Raw genomic sequence first — 26,561 nt, 5'->3', positions numbered from 1 at the left:
TAGACAGCCATTTTCATGTCTTGCCATAGATTTTCAAGACGATTTAAGTCGAAATTCAGGCTGTAACACAACGAAATGTGGAAATGTCAAGGAGTGTGAATACTTTCTGAAGGCTATGTACATAAATACAATCATAAACATATTTAGAAATTAGGAAAAAAAAATCACAGAAGATATTGTAAATTGAATTTCTTTTAAAGATAACATGAATAATAATAACTCCTAACACTTACAGGAGGAGTTCTATCTGCAGCAGAGGCAGCCTCCCCTTCGTCCTGGCCCTCTTGAAGATGTTGTTCTCCACCAGCGTCACCTGGAATGCTTTTCCTACAGCCTTGAAGGAGTTCCCACATATGCTGAGCACTTGTTGGCTGCTTTTCATTCACTCTGTGGTCCAACTCATCCCAAACCATCTCAACTGGGTTGAGTACGGGTGATTGTGGAGGCCAGGTCATCTGATGCAGCACTCCCTCACTTTCCTTCTTGTTCAAATAGCAGCTTGCACAGCCTGGAGGTGTGTTGGGTCATTGTCCTGTTGAAAAACAAATGATAGTCTGATAAGGGAATTATATGCTTAAAAGGTAATGATTAAAGAATTCCACCCTGAAACATAACTATTAGTGATTATTAGTTTATGTAGCATGTATAATGAATTACTAAAGTACTAAACGTAAGTCCAATAAGGTTTGGTAGAGACATGTGAGGGAGAGAAATGTGTGTGTGTGTGTGTCTGAGAAAATACAGAGAACAATTCAACTGTGTTTGACCCGACCTGGCTAGAACTCTGAGAAACTTATGATAGGACAGGGAGTCCTTTCAAGGTTCCTCTAATCTCGGGGGAATGGAACTGTCGGCTTGGTAGTGATAAACAGTGGTGAGAACTATGGGGAAAGATACAACTCATCTACTGTTCGTGTGTATGTATGTGCGTAGGATATCTACTGTTTGTGTGAAGGTATGTGCGTAAATAGGGAGTGAGTTATAAATGGATGTCTTTGTATTATGGACTTCAGAGCGCTCTCGTGAATAAACTGTACAAACCTTTTGCATAAGCTGAGTCTTTGCCTAATTATTATTAAACCCAGGGTATTACAAACCTCGGGGATTGGTCAAAGCTTATTGATTGTTAGTTATCATTATTGGGATTGAAAATTCTCGTGACATAGTCCCACTAAGCGCAAAGCTGATGGGAAGGCTTATCGCTGCAGAATGCTGTGGGAGCCATGATGGTTAAGTGTGCCTTGAAAAAAAGTGGGTTAAACATTATGTAAACATTGTGACCAGTGTTCAATGACTATGTATATAGTGCAAAGCAGCCTAGAGTGCAGGGTAGAGTACCGGGTGGTAACCGGCTAGTGACTTAGGTTCAGGGCCGGGTACTGGGCGGAGGCCGGCTAGTGGTAACAGTCTGATGGCTTGGAGATAGAAGCTGTTTCTTTGTCTATCCGAGCTTTGATGCACTTCTACTGTCTCCTACTTCTAGATCAAGAATGGGCAACTTTGATGGGGTTAGGGGCCACAAAAAAACAGATGTCATCATGATGGACCGCAGTGCTTTGTCGTTCTGCCTACCCACAAGCCACTGCGGAAATTTGACCATGCTTACTACATGTTTAGATAGCTGCCCACTAGAGTAACTTACCAATCTACAAAAGGTGCCATTTATAAATGTGGTTGTGCTTCAGCAGTCAATTAGCCACATTTTTAAAAATTATATTATTCTAACAGTAAGTTGAGATGCCAACTGAGTTCCACACAAAATAAAATTTTGCCAGTTGCCCTTCCCAGTTCTAGACGGTAGAAGGGTGAACAGACCATGGCTATGTTGGCTTTAGGTCCTTGATGATATTCTTGTCTTTCCTGCAACACTGTGTGCTGCATATGTCCTGGAGGGCAGGCAGTGTGCCCTTAGTGAGGCGTTGTGCTGAATGTACCACGCTCTGGAGAGCCCTGTGATTGCAGCCTGAGGTTGAAGAGGCACTGTTGCGGCTTCTCCACACTGTTTGAAGGGACCATTTCAGTTCATCAATGATGTGCACGCCGAGGAAGCTTTTGACCCCCTGTTGATGTAAACGGGGGCGTGCTCTCTATGCCGTCTCCTGTTGTCCACCATCAGCTCCTTCGTTTTGTTGACGTTGAGGGAGAGGCTGTTTTCCTGGCACCACTTCGCCAGGCAGGGGCACTGCCAGGGATTTTGGGCCCAATGAAAAGATATCACATTGGGCCCCACCACCACAGGCCACACCAACCCTGCGCAATTGCTGTAACCACACACCTCCAGAACCCAATCGACCCATTCAAAACTTTAAATAACTCTACCTTTGCACGCTTGCGACTCTCTTGTAGTCCAATATTTACTGTTTTATATTTACTGACAGTGAGCTGTGAAAATATAACACTGTGCAGACATGCTGCAACATTCTGCATACAGTGGAATTCACTATTTGATGCAGGACTGATACCCTCTATAAGAAATGTGCTAAAGGCCATCTTTTACAGTAAAATGTCATTTTAATGGAATAATTCTTGAATGGAAAATTATCTTAACATTAATGAATAACTTAAAATAAATATAACTTAAATATACATTCACCTGTTCAATTAAAATAAATGTACATGTACTTGGGGTCTTGATTGTGCACAACAAATTTTACGGCAATCCAGCCATTGCTTTGAGATTTATCTTGTTCTCAGTCTGTTCTCAGCCTGTGGGCATCATGTGTGTAGTGATCCAATATCCATAGCCATGCCAGTTATCACTGGGCCTTGCTCAGCCTTACTCACCAAGAGCCCAGCGCTGAGCCGTCTTGCTAGCAAAGTCACTGATCAAGTCTTTGAAGTCCAGCTTTCTAGCTAACTGACTTTCAATGGACAGCATGGCAATACTGCAAAGCCTGTCCTGGGACATGGTGGACCTCAAATAGTTTAGTAGTTTTATCTTACTGAAAGCTCTTGCCACCAGCAACAGTCACAGGCAGCGTGCAAAATATACGTAAAGAAATGCACACTTCTCCAAAACTGCTTTGCAGCTGCATCTTACAAATTGCATTCAGGAGACCAAGATGGGACAAGTTAGGGGGGAAAGTGGCAGCATATGCAGTGTTCAGGTGTCTTCATTTTGAACCTCAGGTGTAAGATCTCTGGAATACTTCATGATCAGTGGTTGGCACACAGAAGGGACTTTATCCTCACTAATCTGCTCGACTTTCAGAACAGCACAAAATCATTCTACAATTTTTGCAGTGGTGTGGAACCTAGTGTCCAAGTCACTTATGATGTTGTCCATAGCAGTAAAAAACACTGTGTTCCAAAACACCGTTGCTGCACTGTCCTGAGCCGTCTCCTCTTGAGGTCTCATCATGGAATCAGAGGCACTCTGGATGTTTACTTTTTGCCAAAAACAAGAAAAGAAAAATAGATCATTAGTTTTATTAGCACTAAGTAAATAAAATGTTATATTAATGATGATAGGCTAATCATTTAATTTAGAAAAAAATGTACATAATGTTCTAATAATTATTTAGGGCCCCTGTCAGTCACAGGTCCTTAGAATAGTCCTAACTTTCCCCTCCCATACGGCGCCAAAGCCGCCTGGGCCCTCACCTCCTCCCTGTAGACTGTCTCGTCATTGTTGGTAATCAGGCCTACCACTTTTGTGTAGTCAGCAAACTTGATGATTGAGTTGGACACGTGCGTGGCAAGTCGTGGGTGAACAGGGAGTACAGGAGGGGGCTGATCATTTACATTTACATTTAAGTCATTTAGCAGACGCTCTTATCCTGATCACACACCCTTGTGGGGCCCCCATGTTGAGGATCAGCGTGGCGGAGGCGTTGTTGCCTACCTTCACGACCTAGGGTCTGCCTGCCAGGACCCAGTTGCACAGGGAGGGGTTCAGACCCAGGGCCTTGAGCTTAGTGATGAGCTTGGAGGGCACTTAGAACCATTCAGATTGGCATCAAATAATATCACAATACAGGAGATATGTAGCTACAGTAAATTGTGGTGATGAAACAGACTGAAGCCCAGATTTCAGCATTTTCTTCTCTCGTGTCTGTAACAGAAGTGTTGCAAATCTCACCTGGAAGGCTGGAATCTGGAGATGTCTTCACTGGGGGGGGGGGGGGGCACTTGATATTGGTGCTGGGGTGAGGAAGAGCCATATCCTGACTGGCACCAACAGACTTGAGTGATGAGGGGTTATCATGGGAAGGAAATCCAGCTGCCTGCAGTGTCTCCACAGCTTCTTCTCCAACTGGCTGTCTGACAAAGTCCCTACATCTTAGGAAAGGTACATGGGAAAGGTACATGATGTACCAATCAATGCTAAGGTTCTATGGGCTGTGTTTAAAAAGGCAGCCCTTCCTGATCTTTTTTTCACCTTTTTGTTCCAATCAGATCAGCTCTGAAAAAGCTGTAATGTGAAAAGATCTGATGTGATTGGTGAAAAGAACAATTAGTGGGAAAAAAAGATCAGAATTGGGCCGTATGTGTAAACGTAGCCTATGCAGTATGTATCTATTTTAGATCCTGCATGGGTGCTGGGGGGAGAGACTAGGAACCAATTTGGAACTATTGTAATTCGAGATATATATTTCTGAATGATCCACAATGCAACACAAGCCCTGAGTGCACCTTCTGCTCAGGTGTGGCAAATCAACCATAACTGGGGAGTCAATTTTTTCCACAAAGATCAAACTTTGTGCTTTGGCAAGTTCACCCTTCCTTTGTAATGTTTGTCTTTTTATTTCTCTTTTATGTGCAAAAAAAGTGATTACCGTGGCAAACAATTTTCCACCTGTGACAGGAGTTCAGTGTAGGGCCATTTCCATGGTAACGGAATTTTGCTGACTCAATGAGGAAGATAACCATGGCATCCTCTTGTAACTAGCTAGCAAGAGCCAATTTATGCTCGATCCGAAAATGTGGTGGGGGGCGCCGCCGTATGGATGGTGACGCAATTTCAGGCCTAATTGAGATAAGTACCACATCAATGTGCACCTCTCAAATTTTGTAACAATGAGGGCTCCGTATGACATGATTGGTTGACGGTAGATGAGGACAGGAGATCCTGTATAAACACAAACTAATTTTCTCGCAGTGGCATGTATTCACAGATGCCAAGGGAAGCCAGGCCTCCCCCAAAAGATGAGCAAGAAAAATGTCCATAACATTTTTTACCTTTTAAATTTGTTTAAATTTTGTCTCTTGTGTTTCATAATTTTCCTTCAATTCGCAAGAGGCTGAATGTATCGCTCAGGAGAAAGAATCAAAGCGAGCAAAACGACGTGTAGGTCATCCATCTGATGCTGTCTGGTCCAAACGAGTATGACATTGTTGCCGCCCGTAGCATTGAAGCAAGCATAGAAGTAGTTTAGCTCGTCTGGTAGGCTCGTGTCACTGGGCAGCTCTCGGTTGTGCTTCCCTTGTAGTCTGTAATGGTTTGCAAGCCCTGTCACATCCGACGAGCATCGGAGCCGGTGTATTACAATTCGATCTTAGTCCTGTATTGACACTTTGCCTGTTTGATGGTTCGTAGGAGGGCATAGCAGGATTTCTTATAAGCTCCGGGTTAGAGTCCCGCTCCTTGAAAGTGGCAGCTCTAGCCTTTAGCTCAGTGCGGATGCTGCCTATAATCCATAGCTTCTGGTTGGGGTATGTACGTATGGTCACTGTGGGGACGATGTTTTTATTTATTTCACCTTTATTTAACCAGGTAGGCTAGTTGAGAACAAGTTCTCATTTGCAACTGCGACCTGGCCAAGATAAAGCATAGCAGTGTGAACAGACAACACAGAGTTACACATGGAGTAAACAATTAACAAGTCAATAACACAGTAGAAAAAAAGGGGAGTCTATATACAATGTGTGCAAAAGGCATGAGGAGGTAGGCGAATAATTACAATATTGCAGATTAACACTGGAGTGATAAATGATCAGATGATCATGTACAGGTAGAGATATTGGTGTGCAAAAGAGCAGAAAAGTAAATAAATAAAAACTGTGGGGATGAGGTAGGTGAAAATGGGTGGGCTATTTACCAATAGATTATGTACAGCTGCAGCGATCGGTTAGCTGCTCAGATAGCTGATGTTTGAAGTTGGTGAGGGAGATAAAAGTCTCCAACTTCAGCGATTTTTGCAATTCGTTCCAGTCACAGGCAGCAGAGTACTGGAACGAAAGGCGGCCGAATGAGGTGTTGGCTTTAGGGATGATCAGTGAGATACACCTGCTGGAGCGCGTGCTACGGATGGGTGTTGCCATCGTGACCAGTGAACTGAGATAAGGCGGAGCTTTACCTAGCATGGCCTTGTAGATGACCTGGAGCCAGTGGGTCTGTCATCGATGTACTTATTGATGAAGCCAATGACTGATGTGGTATCCTCCTCAATGTCATCAGAGGAATCCCAGAACATATTCCAGTCTGTGCTAGCAAAACAGTACTGTAGCTTAGCATCTGCTTCATCTGACCACTTTTTTATTGATATAGTCACTGGTGCTTCCTGCTTTAATTCTTACTTGTAAGCAGGAATCAGGATAGAATTATGGTCAGATTTGCCAAATGGAGGGTGAGGGAGAGCTTTGTATGCATCTCTGTGTGTGGAATATAGGTGGTCCAGAGTTCTTTTCCCTCTGGTTTCACATTTAACATGAAGATAGAAATTTGGTAGAAACGGATTTAAGTTTCCCTGCATTAAAGTCCCCGACTAGGAGTGCTGCCTCTGGGTGAGCATTTTCTTGTTTGCTTATGGCGGAATACAGCTCATTCAATGCCATCTTAGTGCCAGCTTCTGACTGTGGTGGTATGTAAACAGCTACAAAGAATATAGACTAAAACTCTCTCGGTAGCTAGTGTGGTCTACAGCTTATCATGAGAAACTCTACCTCAGGTGAGCAAGTAGGGGTTTATTCGATCGCCTGCGTTCTCAGAAGGCAGCCGGACCTTCAGCCCCTTTCTTCGCCTCCTCTTCACGCAGATCACGGGCATCGGGGCCTGTTCCAGAGGAAGCAGCGTATCTTTCTTGTCAGGCTCGTCAGAGTCATGAAAAGAAAAAGAGGATTCTGCTAGTCTGTGGTGAGTAATTGCATTCCTGATGTCTAGACACATAGGTTGCAATATGGCTTCCCCAATGATTTTACCCACACACCGCTGTTTCCTCGACAACTAATCTGGACTGCTCTGCTCGGACTTCTGCAGAAGCCATATCAACTTAAATGCCACATGGCCAATGCAGATGTCGGAATGGCAATGCAGCCAAATAATGCAGATCCTTTAATGTTAAGTTTAAAGCCAATTTATGCTTGATCTACGAGTTGTGTGACGCAAATGCGGAGTCTCTGGAGGCATGCAGAGGTCAAATGGAGCTCCATTCCGCATCGCTGTGCGCCTCTGAAATTATGTAGCAATGCGGAGGGATCCATAAACTGTAGCTCTATATACCTCCAGCATTGACATGAATGGCTGAGAGAAGGCGGCGATGGGAAGTCCCGAATATTAACAAACTCTCTTCCTTGACAACAGCTCTGCACTGCTCCGCGAAGCATGAATGCCATGATTTTGCAGAGGCTGCACAGCCAATGCAGACGGCGGCTTGACCATGTAGTGCCTTTTAGATAGTGAGCACTAGATCTGCACCGCGTGTGCAACATCCCAAACTGTCCATAAACAGAAAATGGTGGTGGATTTTTTTATTTTATTAAGACAGTACAGATTTTCACTTCTTTTGTGTTTTCGGTGGCTCGCCATTAAAATATAGTTAAGGAATGGAATTATTCCTTTTCAACCTGAATGGAGGATGGTTTAGGGCGGCGCATAATTGGCCCAGCGTCTTCCGGGTTTGGCCATCATTGTAAATAAGAATTATCTTAACTGACTTGTCTAGTTAAATAAAGGTCCAAAAAAAGTATGGTTTATGTCCAAACCGGTCCCTAGTGTATTACAGAGAATGCACATACATCCTAGAGGATAGTGCAGATCCAGGACCCATACCCTAGGCTAATTTAGAGACTAACTTGGTAACATCCTTGTTGCCAGTAAATAAGCAGTTCTCACTCTGTTGACTCCATCACCGGTGATGATTAAAATATGAAGGTATAGAATTGTGCGCGAAAAAAATACCCTGCTCACACAAAGTGAACGGGTGCTAGATTTTTTTTCGCGAACTTGTTTTGTGGATTTTTTGTTGTTGCTAAAACCAGTCTACACGTTATACGTACAATTTTGCTTTCACGCGATTCCGTTAGACACCGTAGATCTTCAATTTTTCTAAACCATATTCTCGTGTCCATAGACGCTGCCATGTTGGTGTACGACACTGTTTCCAACCCGTCTTGCCATCGGGCAGAATATATCAGAACATTGGTTCCCCCAGCGCATGGAAATGGTTGGAGGGTTGCCATCTAGTGAACGAAAATAAACATTCTTCCGGCGAACTTTCTAGCTAGCTATTTCCTGCGTGTGACGTAACACGTCCTCCAAATCAAAGCTGGTGATCTAACGTTAGTTAGGTCGTGTGTCTTCTGCCGGTGTTGTCCTTGCCAATTTTAGGACTAAAATCATGGTTTTCGAAAACAAAATGATAATGAATGGGGAGCCTGATGATGAGGTATTGCACAATATCAAAATCTTCCTATTGCAATGTAGTTCTCTGCGAATCCTACCAATTTATCAAGTTATGCAACCCGAATGCTATCAGTTAGCTAGCTAACGGTAGCAGCACACAGTAACTTGCTAAATGCATTGCTAGTCAGGCGTGCGTCCTTGGCAGCTAGTTCTGGACACCCCTCGTTTAATTAACATGGAAGATTGAGATTGGTGTAACGTCGTTACCACTTGTTATTTACACCTGGATTTTATATTTAGAAACAAATGAGTTTTAGTTAAAATTTCAACCTAGGTTTGAAAACTAGTTTTAGATCATTTGAATAAATCAGGTTGATGAGTTATATATGGAAAGCTATTCAACCCATAACCTAATATTGTTCTTTGCTTTTACAATAGATCAACTCATTCACTTCCTATAGATCTCATTCAGAAAGTTAGTCCTGTCAGATGGAACCTTATTGTGTAGAACAGAAATGGCTTTTGTAGAATGAATAATTTATAATTGTTAAATGTTTATATGCAAGGTGTATGTTGCACCCCACTAATGTTGTCACTGACCAGGAGGAAGAGGCACCGGCAGAGGAGGAAGGAGAGGAGGAAGAGGAGGAAGAAGACATGGTGGTAAGACAGTTGAATTTACATTTACCACACTGTCCTTTGACTAATATTTGAATATGAACACACAAATGAAGATTCCCTGACTTTTTCTATACATTGAGAGTTTTTTGATGAGTCATCTGCAGCTGTGTTGGTCTCTCCCAGGATCCCTTAGAAACAATACGGGCAAAGTGTGAGGCGTCAGAGCACTGCACCCACACAAGGGAGAGGCTGGAGGCCTGCACGGCCCGAGTGGGCTCAAGATCACACACACAGGAGGAATGCACAGAGGAACTCTTCGACTTCCTACATGCACGGGACCACTGTGTAAGTGTTTTCTTAGGAACCCTGTGAGCACACACACTACTGCATGCAGGAAAATGTCAAGCTTACATGTGATCAATTTATTATTTGTGGTAATAATCTGTAAATTACAATACATTATCATATTGAACTAGTTATTTCTCTTTTCTCACAGGTAGCGCACAAGCTCTTCCACAACGTCAAATGAACTTCTCCATTCTCTGTCAATTTCAGTAGTTTATTGCAGCTGTGGAATCTGTTATAAATACTACAGATGTGCAGTGTCAGGGAAGGCTTGAGACCAGAGCCTGTGTTCTACCCATGAATGTTAATAAATTAGATCTTGTTAGTTTTTTTCTGGACAAAATAGTTCTGTATACACCAGCAACCTGAGCCATTACACATGTACATTTTAGACTGTATATGGCCAACCTGCTGCTTTTATTGGTGATAGATGCAAACTTCTCAGATCTTTGTGACCCGTAAATGAAGACTGGCCAGGTGACTAACCACTCAGGAGTTTTACTGCATTAAAATTTCAAGCACTGCAGACCCTGTGTCCCCTCTACTTCTTCAAACCGTACATTTATACATGAATGTGTTGGTCCAGAGAAGATTAGTGTGGTTTCCCTACGTCGCCATCTCTGGCCCAGAGTGACGACTAGTGTCAGAATTAGTTGGGAAAAATCTACAAGCAATTACTTCCCATGAAGACTGAAGTTTTCACATATGAGTCTTGAGTCTGTTCAAACACCTCTGGTTCTAGTAAGGTCTGGCTTGCAAAGGTTGCATGACACTGGAAACCTGGCTCATGATTCAGTCAGTGCTTGGTTTGACTACACTTTATTTACTTTTTTCACCTTTATTTAACCAGGTAGGCTAGTTGAGAACAAGTTCTCATTTACAACTGTGACCTGGCCAAGATAAAGCACAGCAGTTCGACGCATACAAGAGTTACACATGGAATAAACAAACAAGTCAATTCAGAAGTCTAAATACAGTTTGTGCAAATGAGGGGAGGTAAGGCAATAAATAGGCCATGCTGGCAAAGTAATTACAATATAGCAATTAAACACTGGAATGGTAGATGTGCAGAAGATGAATGTGCAAGTAGAGATATTGAGGTGTAAAGGAACAAGAAATCCAGTATGGGGATGAGGTAGTTGGATGGGCTATTTGCAGATGGGCTGTGTACAGGTGCAGTGATCTGTGAGCTGCTCTGACAGCTGGTGCTTAAAGCTAGTGAGGGAGATGGGAATCTCCAGCTTCAGTGATTTTTGCAGTTCATTCCAGTCATTGGCAGCAGAGAACTAGGAGGAATTGACTTTGGGGATGACCAGTGAGATATACCTGCTGGAGCATGTGCTGCTATGGTGACCAGTGAGCTGAGAAATGGCGGGGCTTTACTTAGCAGAGACTTGTAGATGACCTGGAGCCAGTGGGTTTTGCGACAAGTATGAAGCGAGGGCCAGCCAACGAGAGCGTACAGGTCGCAGTGGTGGGTAGTATATGGGGCTTTGGTGACAAAAGACTGCATCCAAATTTGTTGAGTAGAGTGTTGGAGGCTATTTTGTAAATTACATCGAAGTCGAGGATCGGTAGTTGTGGGTATGTTCGGCAGCACGAGTGAAGGATGCTTTGTTGCGAAAATAGGAAGCCGATTCTAGATTTAATTTTACATTGGAGATGCTTAATAGGAGTCTGGAAGGAGAGTTTACAGCCTAACCAGACACCTCGGTATTTGTCCACATATTCTAAGTCAGAACCGTCCAGAGAGTAGTGATGCTGGACGGGCGGGCAGTGATCGGTTGAAGAGCATGTATTTAGTTTTACTAGCATTTAAGAGCAGTTGGAGGCCCTGGAAGGAAAGTTGTATGGCATTGAAGCTCGTTAACACAGTGTCTAAAGGGCCAGAAGTATACAGAATGGTGTCGTCTACGTAGAGGTGGATCAGAGACTCACCAGCAGCAAGAGCGACATCATTGATGTATACAGAGAAGAGTCGGCCCGAGAATTGAACCCTGTGGCACCCCAGACTGCCAGAGGTCCGGACAACAGGCCCTCCGATTTGACACAATGAACTCTGTCAGAGAAGTAGTTGGTGAACCAGGCGAGGCAATCATTTGAGAAACCAAGGCTGTTGAGTCTGCCGATAAGAATGTGGTGATTGACAGAGTTGAAAGCCATGGCCAGGTTGATGAATACGGCTGCACAGTAATGTCTCTTATTGATGGCGGTTATGACCTCAATCAATTCACATATGGTGTCCAGGGCACAGCTGGGGGCAGAGGGTGGTCTATAGCAAGTGGCAACGGTGAGAGACTTGTTTTTGGACAGGTGATTTTTAAAAGTAGAAGCTAGAATTGTTTGGGTACAAACCTGACCTATTAAACCATATTGAAGCAATCAAGGAGCCCCGAGTCATCTTGGAAATCAAACAAGATGTTTCTTGGTACGATGAGTATGTGATACTAGGAGTATGTGGTACTAGGAGTATGTGGTACTAGGAGTATGTGGTACTAGGAGTATGTGGTACGAGGAGTATGTAAGCTCGAGAATGTGATGCTCTAAATACCTCAATCAAATGTCTTTTTGGTTTATGACCTTACAATATAGGCCAAGCCTTGAAATGAACTGGTCATAGTTACAGTACAAAGTCTACTGGGGAAAATAAATATGCAATGATTTCATATGAAGGAAATCTGTCAATTTAAGTAAATTAGACCCTAATTTATGGATTTCACAACTGGACAGGGGCACAGCCATGGGAGGGCATAGGTCCACCCACTAAGGAGTAAAGCCCAGTCACTGAGAAGGAGTTTTCCCCTCAAAAAAGGACTTTATTACAGACAGAAATAGTCCAGTTTCATCAGCTGTCCAGTTGGACAGATTGCCAAATTCTCTCAAATTACAGGTGGTTGATGGTATAGAAATTAACATTAAATTCTGGCAACAATTCTGGTGGACATTCCTGCAGTCAGCATGCCAATTGCACACTTCCTCAAACTGAGACATCTGTGGCACTGTGTTATGTGACAAAACTGGACATTTTAGAGTGGCCTTAATGTCCCCACGACAAGGTTCACCTATGTGTAATGATCATGCAGTTTAAAATGCCACACCGGCCAGGTGGTTGGATTACCTTGGCAAAGAAGAAATGCTTAGTAAAACAGGTATGTAAACAAATGTGTGCACCAAATCTGAGATATAAGCTTTGTGCATATGGAACATTTCTGGGATCTTTTATTTTAGCTTGTGAAAACACTTTACATGATGCTTTTAATCTTTTCAGTTTAGTTCTACTAAAACTTTATTTGCTTAAAAAAAGTCAAACATTCCCACATGGTCAAGAGCATGACAATAAATAACAGGTATATAAAGATAAAACTAAAGTTGTTGGTAGTACAAAAGTCCATGATGTGTTTACCCTTAAAGTACAGCCTGAGACAATCACTTGAAAGATGGAAATAAAAACACAAATCAAATGTTAAATTAAAATAGTTTGCACGGTTTGGGTTGTTGAGCGGTTCCTTCTCACCAACGATTCGCCTTGTTACTTTTGCCCACAAACTCATTCATTGAAGCCTGCAGAGATACAGAGTGTTATACAAGCCCTTTACTTTGGACACAGTCACATAGCTGTGGATGGCCACACCCAACTAAGATCATCATTACCAGACCTAACCCACCCTCAGAGGTCAGATCTCTGGAAAGCATTGCACCTCTTGACACAGGGTGGCAGTACACAGCAGGATACCATTAAAGCACAACTAAACTGCCAAGGTCACCAGTCCCCCCCCCCTCCAAAAAAAAGAGAAAAGGCTATTCTCATTGCTTCAAAGAATTAGTATTTGTACACAATGCCTTCAGAAAATATCACACCCCTCAACTTTTTCCACAATGTCACAGCCAGAATTTAAAATGGATTAAATACATTGTCACTGGCCTACACACACACACACACAATGTCAAAGTGGAATTGTGTTGACATTTCTACAAATGAATTAAGAAAAGCAGAAATGTCGTGAGCCAATAAGTATTCAACCCTTTTGTTGTTATGGCAAAAGACTAAATAATGTGAGTAAAAATGTGCTTAACAAGTCACATGGACTCACTGTGTGCAAGTGTTTAAAATGATACTTGAATGACTCCTTCAGCTCTGTATCCCACACATAGATAACTAAGGTTCCTCAGTCGAGCAAAGCATTTCAAACATACTCTGCCACAAAGACCAGGGAGGTTTTCCCAAGGCCTTGCAAAGAAGGGCACCCATTGAATTATCCCTAAGATGAATATCTAAAAGTTGAAAATGTGAGCAGGCGGGTCTGGGCAGGTGTGATGTATGTATGTTGTCGTCACACACATACACACACACCCTTTGAGCATGCTGAAGATATACCCAGTCACTACAAAGACAGTCTTCCTTACGAACATAGTTGCTGGAGGCCAAAAGGAAACCACTCAGGGATTTCACCTTGAGGCCAATGGTGACTTTAAAACAGAGTTTAATGGTTGTGACAACATTGTAGTTACGCCACTATACTAACCTAATTGCCAGAGTGAAATTATAGTAAGCCTGCACAGCATAAAAGTAATACTGCAAAAAAATGTGCCAAATCAAATTTTATTTGTCACGTACACATGGTTAGCAAATGTTAATGCAAGTGTAGCGAAATGCTTGTGCTTCTAGTTCCGACAATGCAGTGATAACCAACAAGTAATCTAACTAACAATTCCAAAACTACTGTCTTATACACAGTGTAAGGGGATAAAGAATATGTACATAAGGATATATGAATGAGTGATGGTACAGAGCAGCATACAGTAGATGGTATAGAGTACAGTATATACACATATGAGATGAGTATGTAGACAAAGTAAACAAAGTGGCATAGTTAAAGTGGCTAGTGATACATGTATTACATAAGGATGCAGTCGATGATGTAGAGTACAGTATATACGTATGCATATGAGATGAATAATGTAGGGTAAGTACATTATATAAGGTAGCATAGTTTAAAGTGGCTAGTGATATATTTACATTTCCCATCAATTCCCATTATTAAAGTGGCTGGAGTTGGGTCAGTGTCAATGACAGTCTGTTGGCAGCAGCCACTCAATGTTAGTGGTGGCTGTTTAACAGTCTGATGGCCTTGAGATAGAAGCTGTTTTTCAGTCTCTCGGTCCCAGCTTTGATGCACCTGTACTGACCTCGCCTTCTGGATGATAGCGGGGTGAACAGGCAGTGGTTCGGGTGGTTGATGTCCTTGATGATCTTTATGGCCTTCCTGTAACATCGGGTGGTGTAGGTGTCCTGGAGGGCAGGTAGTTTGCCCCCGGTGATGCGTTGTGCAGACCTCACTACCCTCTGGAGAGCCTTACGGTTGAGGGCGGAGCAGTTGCTGTACCAGGCGGTGATACAGCCCGCCAGGATGCTCTCGATTGTGCATCTGTAGAAGTTTGTGAGTGCTTTTGGTGACAAGCCGTGTGCAGTGTGGTTGAGATTGCATCGTCTGTGGACCTATTTGGGCGGTAAGCAAATTGGAGTGGGTCTAGGGTGTCAGGTAGGGTGGAGGTGATATGGTCCTTGACTAGTCTCTCAAAGCACTTCATGATGATGGAAGTGAGTGCTACTGGGCGGTAGTCATTTAGCTCAGTTACCGTAGGTTTCTTGGGAACAGGAACAATGGTGGCCCTCTTGAAGCATGTGGGAACAGCAGACTGGTATAGGGATTGATTGAATATGTCCGTAAACACACCGGCCAGCTGGTCTGCGCATGCTCTGAGGGCGCGGCTGGGGATGCCGTCTGGGCCTGCAGCCTTGCGAGGGTTAACACGTTTAAATGTCTTACTCACCTCGGCTGCAGTGAAGGAGAGACCGCATGTTTTCGTTGCAGGCCGTGTCAGTGGCACTGTATTGTCCTCGAAGCGGGCAAAAAAGTTATTTAGTCTGCCTGGGAGCAAGACATCCTGGTCCGTGACTGGGCTGGGTTTCTTCTTGTAGTCCGTGATTGACTGTATACCCTGCCACATGCCTCGTGTCTGAGCCGTTGAATTGAGATTCCACTTTGTCTCTGTACTGACGCTTAGCTTGTTTAATAGCCTTGCGGAGGGAATAGCTGCACTGTTTGTATTCAGTCATGTTGCCAGACACCTTGCCCTGATTAAAAGCAGTGGTTCGCGCTTTCAGTTTCACGCGAATGCTGCCATCAATCCACGGTTCTGGTTAGGGAATGTTTTTATCGTTGCTATGGGAACGACATCTTCGACGCACGTTCTAATGAACTCGCACACCGAATCAGCGTATTCGTCAATGTTGTCTGACGCAATATGAAACATATCCCAGTCCATGTGCTAGAAGCAGTCTTGGAGTGTGGAGTCAGCTTGGTCTGACCAGCGTTGGACAGACTTCAGCGTGGGAGCCTCTTGTTTTAATTTCTGCCTGTAGGCAGGGATCAACAAAATGGAGTCGTGGTCACCTTTTCCGAAAGGGAGGCGGGGCAGGGCCTTATATGCGTCGCGGAAGTTAGAGTAACAATGATCCAGGGTTACACCACCCCTGGTTGCGCAATCGATATGCTGATAAAATTTAGGGAGTCTTGTTTTCAGATGAGCTTTTTTAAAATCCCCAGCTACAATGAATGCAGCCTCCGGATAAATGGTTTCCAGTTTGCAAAGAGTTAAATAAAGTTTGTTCAGAGCCATTGAAGTGTCTGCTTGGGGGGGGGGGGGATATATACGGCTGTGATTATAATCAAAGAGAATTCTCTTGGAAGATAATGCGGTCTACATTTGATTGTGAGGAATTCCAAATCAGGTGAACAGAAGGATTTGAGTTCCTGTATGTTTCCTTCATCACACCATGTCTCGTTAGTCATAAGGCATACGCCCCTGCCCCGCTTCTTACCAGAAAGATGATTTTTCCTGTCGGCGTGGTGCGTGGAGAAACCCGTTGGCTGCACCGCATCGGATAGAGTCTTCCCAGTGAGCCATGTTTCCGTGAAGCAGAGAACGTTGCAGTCTCTGATGTCCCTCTGGAATGCTACCCTTGCTCGGATTTCGTCAACCTTGTTGTCAAGAGACTGGACATTGGCAAGAAGAATGCTGGGGAGTGGTGCGCGATGTGCCCTTGTTCTGAGTCTGACCAGAAGACCGCTACGTTTCCCTCTTTTTCGGAGTCGTTTTCTTGGGTCGCTGCATGCGATCCATTCCATTGTCCTGTTTGTAAGGCAGAACACAGGATCCGCGTCGCGGAAAACATATTCTTGGTCGTACGGATGGTGAGTTGACGCTGATCTTATATTCAGTAGTTCTTCTCGACTGTATGTAATGAAACCTAAGATGACCTGGGGTACTAATGTAAGAAATAACACGTAAAACACGTAAAATAAACAAAAAACTGCATAGTTTCCTAGGAACGTGAAGCGAGGCGGCCATCTCTGTCGGCGCCGGAAGTGAAAACCTAAGCAATTAGGTTTGTCCGGAATACAACACATTTCTGATTACCACTCCATATCGTCAAGCATAGTGGTAGTTGTATAATGTTACGGACTAGGGAGTTTCAGGATAAAAAAAAAGTGCAGGCAAAATCCTGGTTTAGTCTGCTTTCTACTAGTGACTAGACACAGAATAATTCACCTTTTAGCAGGACAATCACCTAAACACACAAGGCCAAATCTATACTGGGAGTTGCTTACCAAGAACACAGTGAATGTTCATGAGTGGCTGAGTTAGTCTTGACTTAAATCTGTGTGAATATCTATGGCAAGACCTGAAAATGGTTGTCCAGCAATAATTAACAACCAATATGACAGAACTTGAAAACAAAAAAAAAAGACAAATATTGTATAATCCAGTTGTGCAATGCTCTTAGACTTACCCAATACTTTGCTTCTACAAAGTATTGACTCAGGGGTGTTATATCTAAAAATGTCTAAAACGTGTTTTCACTGTTATTATTGGGTATTGTGTGTAGATGGTTGAGAAATCTATTTAATCCATTTTGAATTCAGGCTGTACCTACAAAATGTGGAACAAGTCACCGTAGGTCTATAAGCCCTTTGACCTATTCTGGGACCTTGTTAGATAACCCCTGTGAGCACCCAGACTGGGTCAAAGAACATTAGGCCTTACGGTCAATACAAATGAAGCATACAGCCAGAAACTTACCTGCAACAGTAGCCTCTCTTTCCTCAGCTTGCTGTAGAAGTGCAGCACGTCGGGGTCGGCACGGACCACATGGGGGTCAAAGTCCATGACCCTTAGCCCCTCCAGGCTCTTGGCCCGAGACAGCGCCACATAGGCCTGGCCCCTCTCAAACACACGCGCCAGGGAGATCTCCACACAGTCCAGCGTCATACCCTGACATACAGTAGGTGAGAGACATGCCCCAAATACAGTAGGTGAGAGACATGCCCCAAATACAGACGCATGGACATAGACAGGATGCGGTAGACAATTATACAGACAGGAAGACCTGATACACGTGATGTGAAACCAGTCAGCCTGATATGTAGTGAAAACTAGCTTTGCTTGGATAGCCGCAGAAAAACAATGATTCATAGGGAATTAATCATATGAATACAGAATCTAGACATATTGCTTAGAGCTGCACATCTTTGATGCCAATACAAGCTGCAATTGTCACAAGGTTATGATCCTGTGACACTCTGTTCACACCATCGGATTCTACCGCTGCCTCTGTCGAGGTGAGGGGAAACCAAACATTGATGACACAGACAGAGACCAATGAACTCAATTACCCAGAGGGCACGGCTTATCCATCTAGCCAATCATCATGGACACATTTCAGTAATGAGATCCAGTTACATTACATTTAAGTAATTTAGCAGACGCTCTTATCCAGAGCGACTTACTTGGGTCAGCAGGGGGGGGGGTGGACTGAGTAATAACACCCAGGGTCCAACTCAGCTGATCTGTGACCAGCACTGTCTGGCAGTTTAGTGGCAAGAAATAGTAGGGAGTGAGAATTGCTAATGGTCATCCATCGGAGGCTGGATTCCATTTCATCCAGGCGCATGCCACCTTTCCCTCTCCCCTTAAAGTCTCTGCCTTGTAGAACTTTAATTGGCTAGATAAAAACATTATGGTGATAAGCATGGCTAGTTGGAGTTGAACAGAGATCACATTTATCTGCGCAGTAACAGTTTGGTAGGGGTGCGTCGTCGCAGCCAAAGGGAGAGGATTGCGTTTTGGGAATATGATCAAACATAGGACGCAGGTCCATCACATTTGTCGTCGGAGAGAGAGGGCGTTATCAATGATCCAAGATTATTGGACAGGAGAAAGCAGCAGTTGCACTGCATAACTTCAACCAAATAAATTGTATCAGGTCACCTCCAAGAAGAGATGGAAGGATGAATCTTCTTTGTATTTAAATGGCTCATATGTGGAATCCCTACTCTGTTCTAGAGCGTTTAGCCAAGCACACCGTAGGGTCTTACATGGTCATTGCCACGCCTCACCTGGCTCTTGTGGATAGAGATTGCCCAGGCCAGTTTGAGTGGCAGCTGCTGGCGGCTCAGATAAAGCCCGCCTCCGGCCTTGAACATCCAACGTTCTGGCTTCAACGCCTCAGTGGTGCCGCACAGGAAACGCACACGTGGGAGCCCTGAGGAGTCAGAAAGGACTGATGGACTGCTACTATACAGAGTTAGGGAACACAGTCAATGAGTCGATCAGAAATGCACAGCTAAAACAGATAACCGCAATGAAATTTGAGGGTTATTAGTCATTAAAGTATACTTCTGGGTCACTTTATTTGGATAGTCTGGATTTTCCTTCTGTAGATGCTGTACAGATAGTATGACCATCTGTTGATAAGGTTAGGGTTATAATAAGGGTCACATTTAGGATAAGGGTTAAGATTACAGCAAGGGTTAGTAGATAGTTGAAATGTTACCGAGTACATTAACCAAGACCTGAACCACATACTTTTAAAACCTCAATCCTACTGTTTATTGATGTGTAAGTGTACGGTATATTGAATCTACCTAGTTTCCCCGGCTGAAAGTCCACCACGACACCTCGAGCCCCGTTGACCAGGCCACGCTGGACATCCAGGTTCTTTGTTAGCATCACCTGGGGATAGGAATCAAATCAGTTGTCAGTGAGCAGTCATATCAGTGGAAAAAATAATAATTTTAAAACACTATGCATCTGATCATCAATGATTCAAGTTAGTTCAACAGGTTAAAGATGCATGTGTCTATTCAGCTGTGACCACTGAGTCTCCATACACTGACCTGAGCGCCCACTTTAAGCTGCAGTAGCCTGCTGACGGGACTCTGGCTGTCTATGGTCTTCACCAGTGCAGGGTCGCTGTCCACAGCCTCAAAAACCCGCACTGACCCTGGAAGCAAGAAGACCCCTTTAAAATGTGGCACACAGTTCAAGTTCAAAAGTAATCATCAAGTTTACTTAAATTTGTCCCAGAAGGCATTGGGCTTTGCATCAGGGGGAGCATATGGAGGCAAACTGGGCTACTACAGTCATGGGCTGACAGGGTCATTTCAATTGAGACCTAGACAACAAGGTGAGGGGAGTTTTACGAATTAGTCAAACAGGTACAAGTACACAGGTGGAGTGAACAACTGCAGACAAAGCGGCACTCCGTGGAATGAGTTTGACACGTGTTCTACAACGACTTCCATCCTGTCTGACTGTGCAACATGAGCAGCAGCACATAAAGCAGTAGTAAAATTACCCAACAACATTCTCAAATTATCACATCAACATCAAGAATACGCTGACAAATAAAATCAGCAGCAACGTCATTACCACCATCATCCCCATGTTATGACAACCAAGGACAATGAAACCATTTGGGCAGAATAGCCAACCTCTTCCCTGTATTGAAAAGGGCAATGACCGTAGCAATAAAGGAGTGCTTGTACCAGTTAGTCTTGACAGTGGGGACTCTAAACCAGGAGCAAGAGGGTAGGCCTTGCAACTCACAGTGTAGGTGGTGGGCACAGTCAGACAGGATGGGAAGAGTGTAGGTGGTGGGCACAGTCAGACAGGATGGGAAGAGTGTAGAGGGTGGGCACAGTCAGACAGGATGGGAAGAGTGTAGAGGTTGGGCACAGTCAGACAGGATGGGAAGAGTGTAGAGGGTGGGCACGGTCAGACAGGATGGGAAGAGTGTAGAGGGTGGGCACAGTCAGACAGGATGGGAAGAGTGTAGAGGGTGGGCACAGTCAGACAGGATGGGAAGAGTGTAGAGGTTGGGCACAGTCAGACAGGATGGGAAGAGTGTAGAGGTTGGGCACAGTCAGACAGGATGGGAAGAGTGTAGAGGTTGGGCACAGTCAGACAGGATGGGAAGAGTGTAGAGGGTGGGCACAGTCAGACAGGATGGGAAGAGTGTAGAGGGTGGGCACAGTCAGACAGGATGGGAAGAGTGTAGAGGGTGGGCACAGTCTTGCCTTCCTCACCTGTCTGTTGTACAGGTCAGACTACTCTGCGGGGCTCCTGTGAGCTTTCACCATTCTAGCTAGTGGATTTTTAGCTTTGATACCAAGGTTGCCATACCAACAGATCAAAGAAAATGTTAAGCCTGCACGATTTCTAAGAGAGTCAAGGTCCTGTCAACCTGGATCTTTCCTAGTTTCCCGTGACAAAAAAAAGCTGTTGCTTGTCATTCTTACACAACATGCCAGTGTTACACTGAGCTGAATTTAGCCAATTACAATCATTTTGGCACCATGATTGACTATTGTCTAGCCCTTGGTGACTGGTCTGTAGTTATTAAAAACCTTTGAGTGGTTGTCCTTGGCAACATGGATCCCAGTAGACTTAATACGCAATTTAAACAAATAAAGGTCAAATTGCTCAGCAGGAGAGGGGAAACCAGGTGACGATTGGCAAGGGCTGTGTGCCACAGGCTCTTGACAGCTTACACCTGTACCAGTTGACTGTCAGAATTAACACATCCAATGCCAAAATAAATTTTAAAAAATCCTTACTTTTGTCCTGCAACCCCACAGTTTTCATACCATCCCGAGCCTAAATGATTAGAACCACGTTTTTCAAATGTTGTCCATGCACATCTGTTTAGCTCGCCTGATATTACATCACTTTCTGCAGCCTATTTAACTCAGTATTGGTTACCCTCTTCCTGTTTAATAGCTCACTGAGAGACATGCTAACAGAGGGCTTACTATTAGAGTCCACCTTCACAACACGGCACGCAGGAGGTCCCAGATCCGTAACCTAAAGTCTGTAGGCAGCAAACAGCTACAATATAGTATTTTACTTTGAGTCACAGACAGAGGACATGTGGTCTCCTAACAAAAGCAGCACATGGATGTTGATTTTGTTTTGAGCAATTTGGGTAGAAATTGTTCACACCAAATGTTTTTGCAAGTGACAACCCTACTTTCTATTTTCATCTCAGTAAGACTCCATGACCGTTGAAACCAGCACGACAGAGGGCACTCATGGTAGCTGCAGGCAAACACTCACCACAGGTTGCCCAGTAACAAGGGCAGCACATGACTGAGTTCACAATCAAAAACAAGACCGTCTTTTCATTTGTTCTAGCTTACTTAATCACATGGTGTGTCTACGCTTGAGATGTGCCAAATGTACAATTTCACTTAACTATAAACTGCCTTTTTTTCTCCAAAAATGAACTGATTTTTTATTTATTTTTCAAAATGACAAATTCAAAATCTAATACGCTCATGTATGACCTCTAGGGGTAAATGCAGTTCAATATACAGCAGTTCTGGGTACCTACCAACTAGATGGCACTCACCTTACTGCAGTCCCTCACCTACTCAGCAACAAAGATATGTAATTTCAGGTGGTTGTGAGCCTCTCCAAGTTCTCAGTACGTGAGACTTCATGTCCTACTTCTAATCAATGTGACGGCTCGTTGCAGTGATGCATGACAGCGTGTTCATAGACGGCCAACAATCTTAAAGCCATGTGTTTGAGAGCATGCACTTTGTACTCGCAGAGCAATCATTGTACAATTTCTCCATCTGGGCTGTCACGGTTTTAGATATGCCAGATATTTTTGCCTTTATGATGATCGGGACCTGTTAATGAAAGTTGTGATAACAATAATTTAAATCACTGCATTTTTTTTACGACCCCAAATTCCTGAAATGGCCTGCTAATTGTGTAAGCACCCAAAAACACCCTTGGAAGCGCGACCCTCAAGGTCCTGTATGGTCATGAGGCAGCCATTTTTGGGGCCCTAAGCGAAACTTGTCCCCCCCCCACCTAGCGAGCAAAACATTTGTGGTCTCCACTGCTCTTGACAGCAAAGATGAATCAAAATAATTCCCTGCCATTCAAAACATTTTGCCATGACTTAGACCATGTTAATATATCTGAGTGAGTGACTAAAAATCAGTGGCTTATTTAGAAAATGCTTTGGTCTGGGACCTCCTAGTGTTCATGGGGCCCTAAGCAGTCGCTTCAGTCACTTAGAGGCTTGGACCGGCCCTGTCAGGAGCTGACTCAAGCCTGAGACATACAATAATGGCCAATTGTCACTTGCCTCAAGGCAACAGTTTGTTTCACAACAACGGAAGAACTGTAGGCGATAAGTCATTAAAATGATCAAAAATAAAGAAAAAACACCAAACCTGGCAGCTGCTGGAGCTTGTTGTCATTAGTGAGCTCTACATCGTCCTTGTGAGTGCAAAGCCTGGTTGCCAGGATACCATCCCGCTCGATCTTGTGATAGGCGCTCTTTATCAACTTGGCAGTGACTTCCTCTGTGACTCTGGGATTTAATGATGGACATTGAAAATACAATGATTTAGAATATTGCATGATTAGGATGCCATTTTACTAAATTGCTCAAACTCTATATGGTATACTGTAGAACTGGCATTTTGTCATAAGACCATGGATATCAGTTGGTTGGTGGCACACTGGTGCTTCGCAACAGTCTATAAAGTGGCTCTCTCCTCTCGTTCCAAGTCATTTTGTGAAAGCATGAATTTTACCATTCTTGCATTTCATGTGACAAGGAGAGGAAGCTGCATCAGACTATTGAGATACACCCATTGAAAAAGCCCAGAACATACATCCAAAATGGCTGCCTATTGTCCACTGCTCAGCGTACTGTACCTGCCCACCCTCACTGCCTGCAGGAGGGAGATGAAAGACTGGTCAGTCTGTCTGCGCACCTCAGTCAGCTCCATGTTCAGATGGATGCACTTCCGCCAGCTTCTAGACTAGAGGTCAACAAGAGGTCAGCATTTTCAATGTATGGTGCGCTCTTCATCATATCAGGTATCATCTTAGACACAAACTTGAAATACTATACAAGTTAAACATAACTCAAAGGTTTACCCCAAATCTGTCAGTGATACTAGTAATGCATTAATTATTCACATGATGTACGCAAGCTTCTGTGTTAGAATCCCAACATGGCTAGAGACTGACATGCTGTAATGAGAAAAGCTCAAGGTGGGAGTCAGTGGAGCATTATCATGACATGTCACCATTATCACCAGGCTTTCTGACCTGGAAGCAGAACGCGGCCTTGTCCTTTTCCTTGGAGACCGGGGGCAGCTGGAGGAAGTCCCCACACACTATCAGATGGATTCCTCCAAACGGCTCTGTGGACCTCCTCAGACACCTGGAGCAACGACATGTCAATGGAAGAAATCATAGCAGAATTACACACAATGAACTCTAATGGAAACAGGTCGGTTGATACGTGTACATAATTCTTACAATTGTGTATTGAATCAATGGGACTGGCATTTCTGAAGATCGGATTCAGCCCATAAACTTAATTATATAATACAACACTAAATTCTATAGGGTGCGAGTGGGTGGTGGTTCTATTACCTTGCTATTGCCTCCAGCTTGTCGAAAAACTGGGCCTCAACCATGGAGATCTCGTCGATGATGAGGTGGCGACAGCTAGTCCAGTGCTGCAGGACCCCGGGCCTCTGGGCCAGCTCTATACACTGCTCCAGAGGGGCTGAGCCTGACCCGATACCTGAGACAAGAATGGGGTAAGAAAAGGTTAGAGGTGGGAATGAGACAAGGAAATAGAGAAAGTGAAAGATAGCGAGATGAGGGTGTTCAGCCAACCCTCCACTAAAGGCTCCCAGTACAGTTCTGGTAACCGGCAGTAAACCATTTTGTGAAGCTAACTACGGGGACTATCAAATGTGTCAATTGAAACAACTGTTAGAGTTGAGACTGCCATTTCTAGACAGACAGCTCACTCTTATTCGGTGGTGTGGTGACTAACCTGCAAAGTTGTGTAGTGTGGTCCCCCCGATGTGACACGCTGCCACGCCCGTGCTGGCCGTGGCGTAGGTGCTCTTGGGCGGCAGAGAGCCCACAATCCTCTTCAACAGGAAGGACTTCCCTGTGCCTGAACAAAAAGACAGAACAGTCTTGAATAGCCAAAAACACTATGTGGGGGTCCTGAATGTATGAGTCATTGTATGAATCAAACTCATACAATGAAAGTAATGACTTCAGCTTGGAATGGAAGGTAGATACCTGCACTACCAGTGAAGAAAACATTCTTCCCACTCAACACAGCACTGAGGACAGCGGCTTGTTCTTTGTTCAACTTCCGTGCCGCCGGTAGAGACAGGGTGGGCTTTTTGCTTGGGTGGAGTGCCTTCAACTGAAGATGGAGCATAATAATAACAACTTCAAGGACTAGCCTAACAACTAACAAAATGTTGGACATCAAACCAATCTTATATCTAACGAAACCAAACCAGTGATAAACAGACTAGGCTGAACAGCATGCAATGCATTCCCACCACCAGGGTCGTTAAGTGCAAACCAGGTTGAATATCAGCTTGGGGAGCAATGACAAAGTCACTGAGGCTATGAACTCAACTCACTGGGCTAGAGTCACAGTCCGTCCTTTGTCTCTTAACCTGCTGTCCCTGTGGTCCTCCAGACATCTTATTACCAGTCCTCACTACCAGACCTTTAGAGAGCACTGGTGCATTCACTTTGCTCCTCAGCTCATTGGCCTTCTGTACATCCTTCTGCTGTAATGGGCTGATGGTCTCGAAGCTGCGGGGCAGACAGGCTTTCAGCTTCTCTCGGTCTGTCATAGGTTTGCTAGTCTGCCAGGCCTGGTGTTTGATACTCAAGGTCTTCAGGAAAATGTTTAGTAGGTGGGGCGGGCAGTCAGAGATGAGCACTTGGACGTTTTCGGGGAGCAGTTTAACGGTGCACTTGCCATCCTTAGCAAACCGGGTAAAAAGCTGGAACTCTTTGAGCGTGTAACTTTCGGGCACTTTGCCGTTGTGCACGCGCAGGATTATCTCCTGGAACTCGTTGCGACCGAGAAGAACAGCTGCCTTCCGGATGACTTGGCGTTTGGTGGCCTGGCCAGAGGAGTTCAGGCGCTCCACCACGACACTGCACTGGAGCTGGGCACCGTCGTCCCCTTGCATCATTGTAACAATGTGCGGGCTCTAATGTTAGAAGAGGTAAAAGTCACATTAAAACAAACAATGAACACTAATGAACACTGATCAAAACGAATCGCACATCTAACACCAGCTAGATAACGTAATCAACTGGACCCTAAATGCCTAAATGCCACGGCTGTTTTGTAAATTATTTAATCAACACACGTCTGCAAGTAAATCAATATTTGGCTGCCTACTAGCCATCTGGGTTTCGATTGAAAGCAAATAGTGGATCCCTTGGCTAGAGATGCATGCAACAAAACATTAAAATGTACTTTAAACGTACCATGCATTAAAAACAGATTAACAAACACACATGGTCGCTCCAGAATTCGATATAGTAACTTGATTTACCTCTTTGAAGAAAAATGTAGCTAGAGCAAAGACTGATGCCTTGCGTTGAAGTTAGCGTGCTTTCTGAAGTAAAATGCAGTTTTCAAAACTGTCGGTGTTTGTAATATAAACCAATGGCAGCGCAACATATTTTGACCAGTAACAGCAGGGTCCTTTAAAGGATTTAACCAATGAAAGACTCGTAATGCCATTTGACGTATATGACCCCGCCCATACATTTGCCATACTGACCAATTGCTGCGATTGTGGAAACA

The 26,561-nt window shown here is 44.1% G+C and overlaps 2 protein-coding genes and 1 long non-coding RNA gene across 4 annotated transcripts; 1 reads left to right on the top strand and 2 right to left on the bottom strand.

The window, feature by feature from the left end:
* Positions 1–8,636, bottom strand: LOC124042033. Of its 2 annotated transcripts, XR_006840034.1 has the most exons (5): positions 6,886–8,617; positions 4,082–4,281; positions 2,594–3,387; positions 234–532; positions 1–60 (listed from the first exon to the last, which is right to left on the bottom strand). It is a non-coding gene; the product is annotated as an uncharacterized LOC124042033 (long non-coding RNA). The 2 variants fall into 2 exon arrangements; XR_006840033.1 differs by lacking the exons at positions 1–60; positions 234–532 and having other exon boundaries at positions 561–3,387; positions 6,886–8,636.
* On the top strand, positions 8,452–10,055 carry LOC124042032 (cytochrome b-c1 complex subunit 6, mitochondrial-like). The gene is made up of 4 exons (XM_046360308.1): positions 8,452–8,606; positions 9,167–9,226; positions 9,368–9,529; positions 9,681–10,055. The coding sequence occupies exons 1-4, from the start codon at positions 8,559–8,561 to the stop codon at positions 9,711–9,713; spliced, it is 303 nt and encodes a 100-aa protein (XP_046216264.1). The 5' UTR covers positions 8,452–8,558; the 3' UTR covers positions 9,714–10,055.
* Positions 10,056–12,397: 2,342 nt separating this feature from the next.
* Positions 12,398–26,422, bottom strand: pif1 (PIF1 5'-to-3' DNA helicase homolog (S. cerevisiae)). The gene is made up of 13 exons (XM_046360307.1): positions 26,308–26,422; positions 25,372–25,956; positions 25,016–25,145; positions 24,759–24,884; positions 24,347–24,500; positions 24,017–24,131; positions 23,618–23,724; positions 23,128–23,267; positions 19,771–19,877; positions 19,519–19,606; positions 18,991–19,136; positions 17,675–17,866; positions 12,398–13,090 (listed from the first exon to the last, which is right to left on the bottom strand). The coding sequence occupies exons 2-13, from the start codon at positions 25,936–25,938 to the stop codon at positions 13,040–13,042; spliced, it is 1,923 nt and encodes a 640-aa protein (XP_046216263.1). The 5' UTR covers positions 25,939–25,956; positions 26,308–26,422; the 3' UTR covers positions 12,398–13,039.
* Between the last annotated feature and the right edge of the window lie 139 nt (positions 26,423–26,561).

Source organism: Oncorhynchus gorbuscha, linkage group LG08 (assembly GCF_021184085.1).
Source record: "Oncorhynchus gorbuscha isolate QuinsamMale2020 ecotype Even-year linkage group LG08, OgorEven_v1.0, whole genome shotgun sequence".
In the NCBI taxonomy this organism is placed as follows: Eukaryota; Metazoa; Chordata; class Actinopteri; order Salmoniformes; family Salmonidae; genus Oncorhynchus; species Oncorhynchus gorbuscha.
The sequence above is the reverse complement of the archived record's forward strand: the minus strand, read 5'-3'. Positions and strand labels throughout refer to the sequence as shown.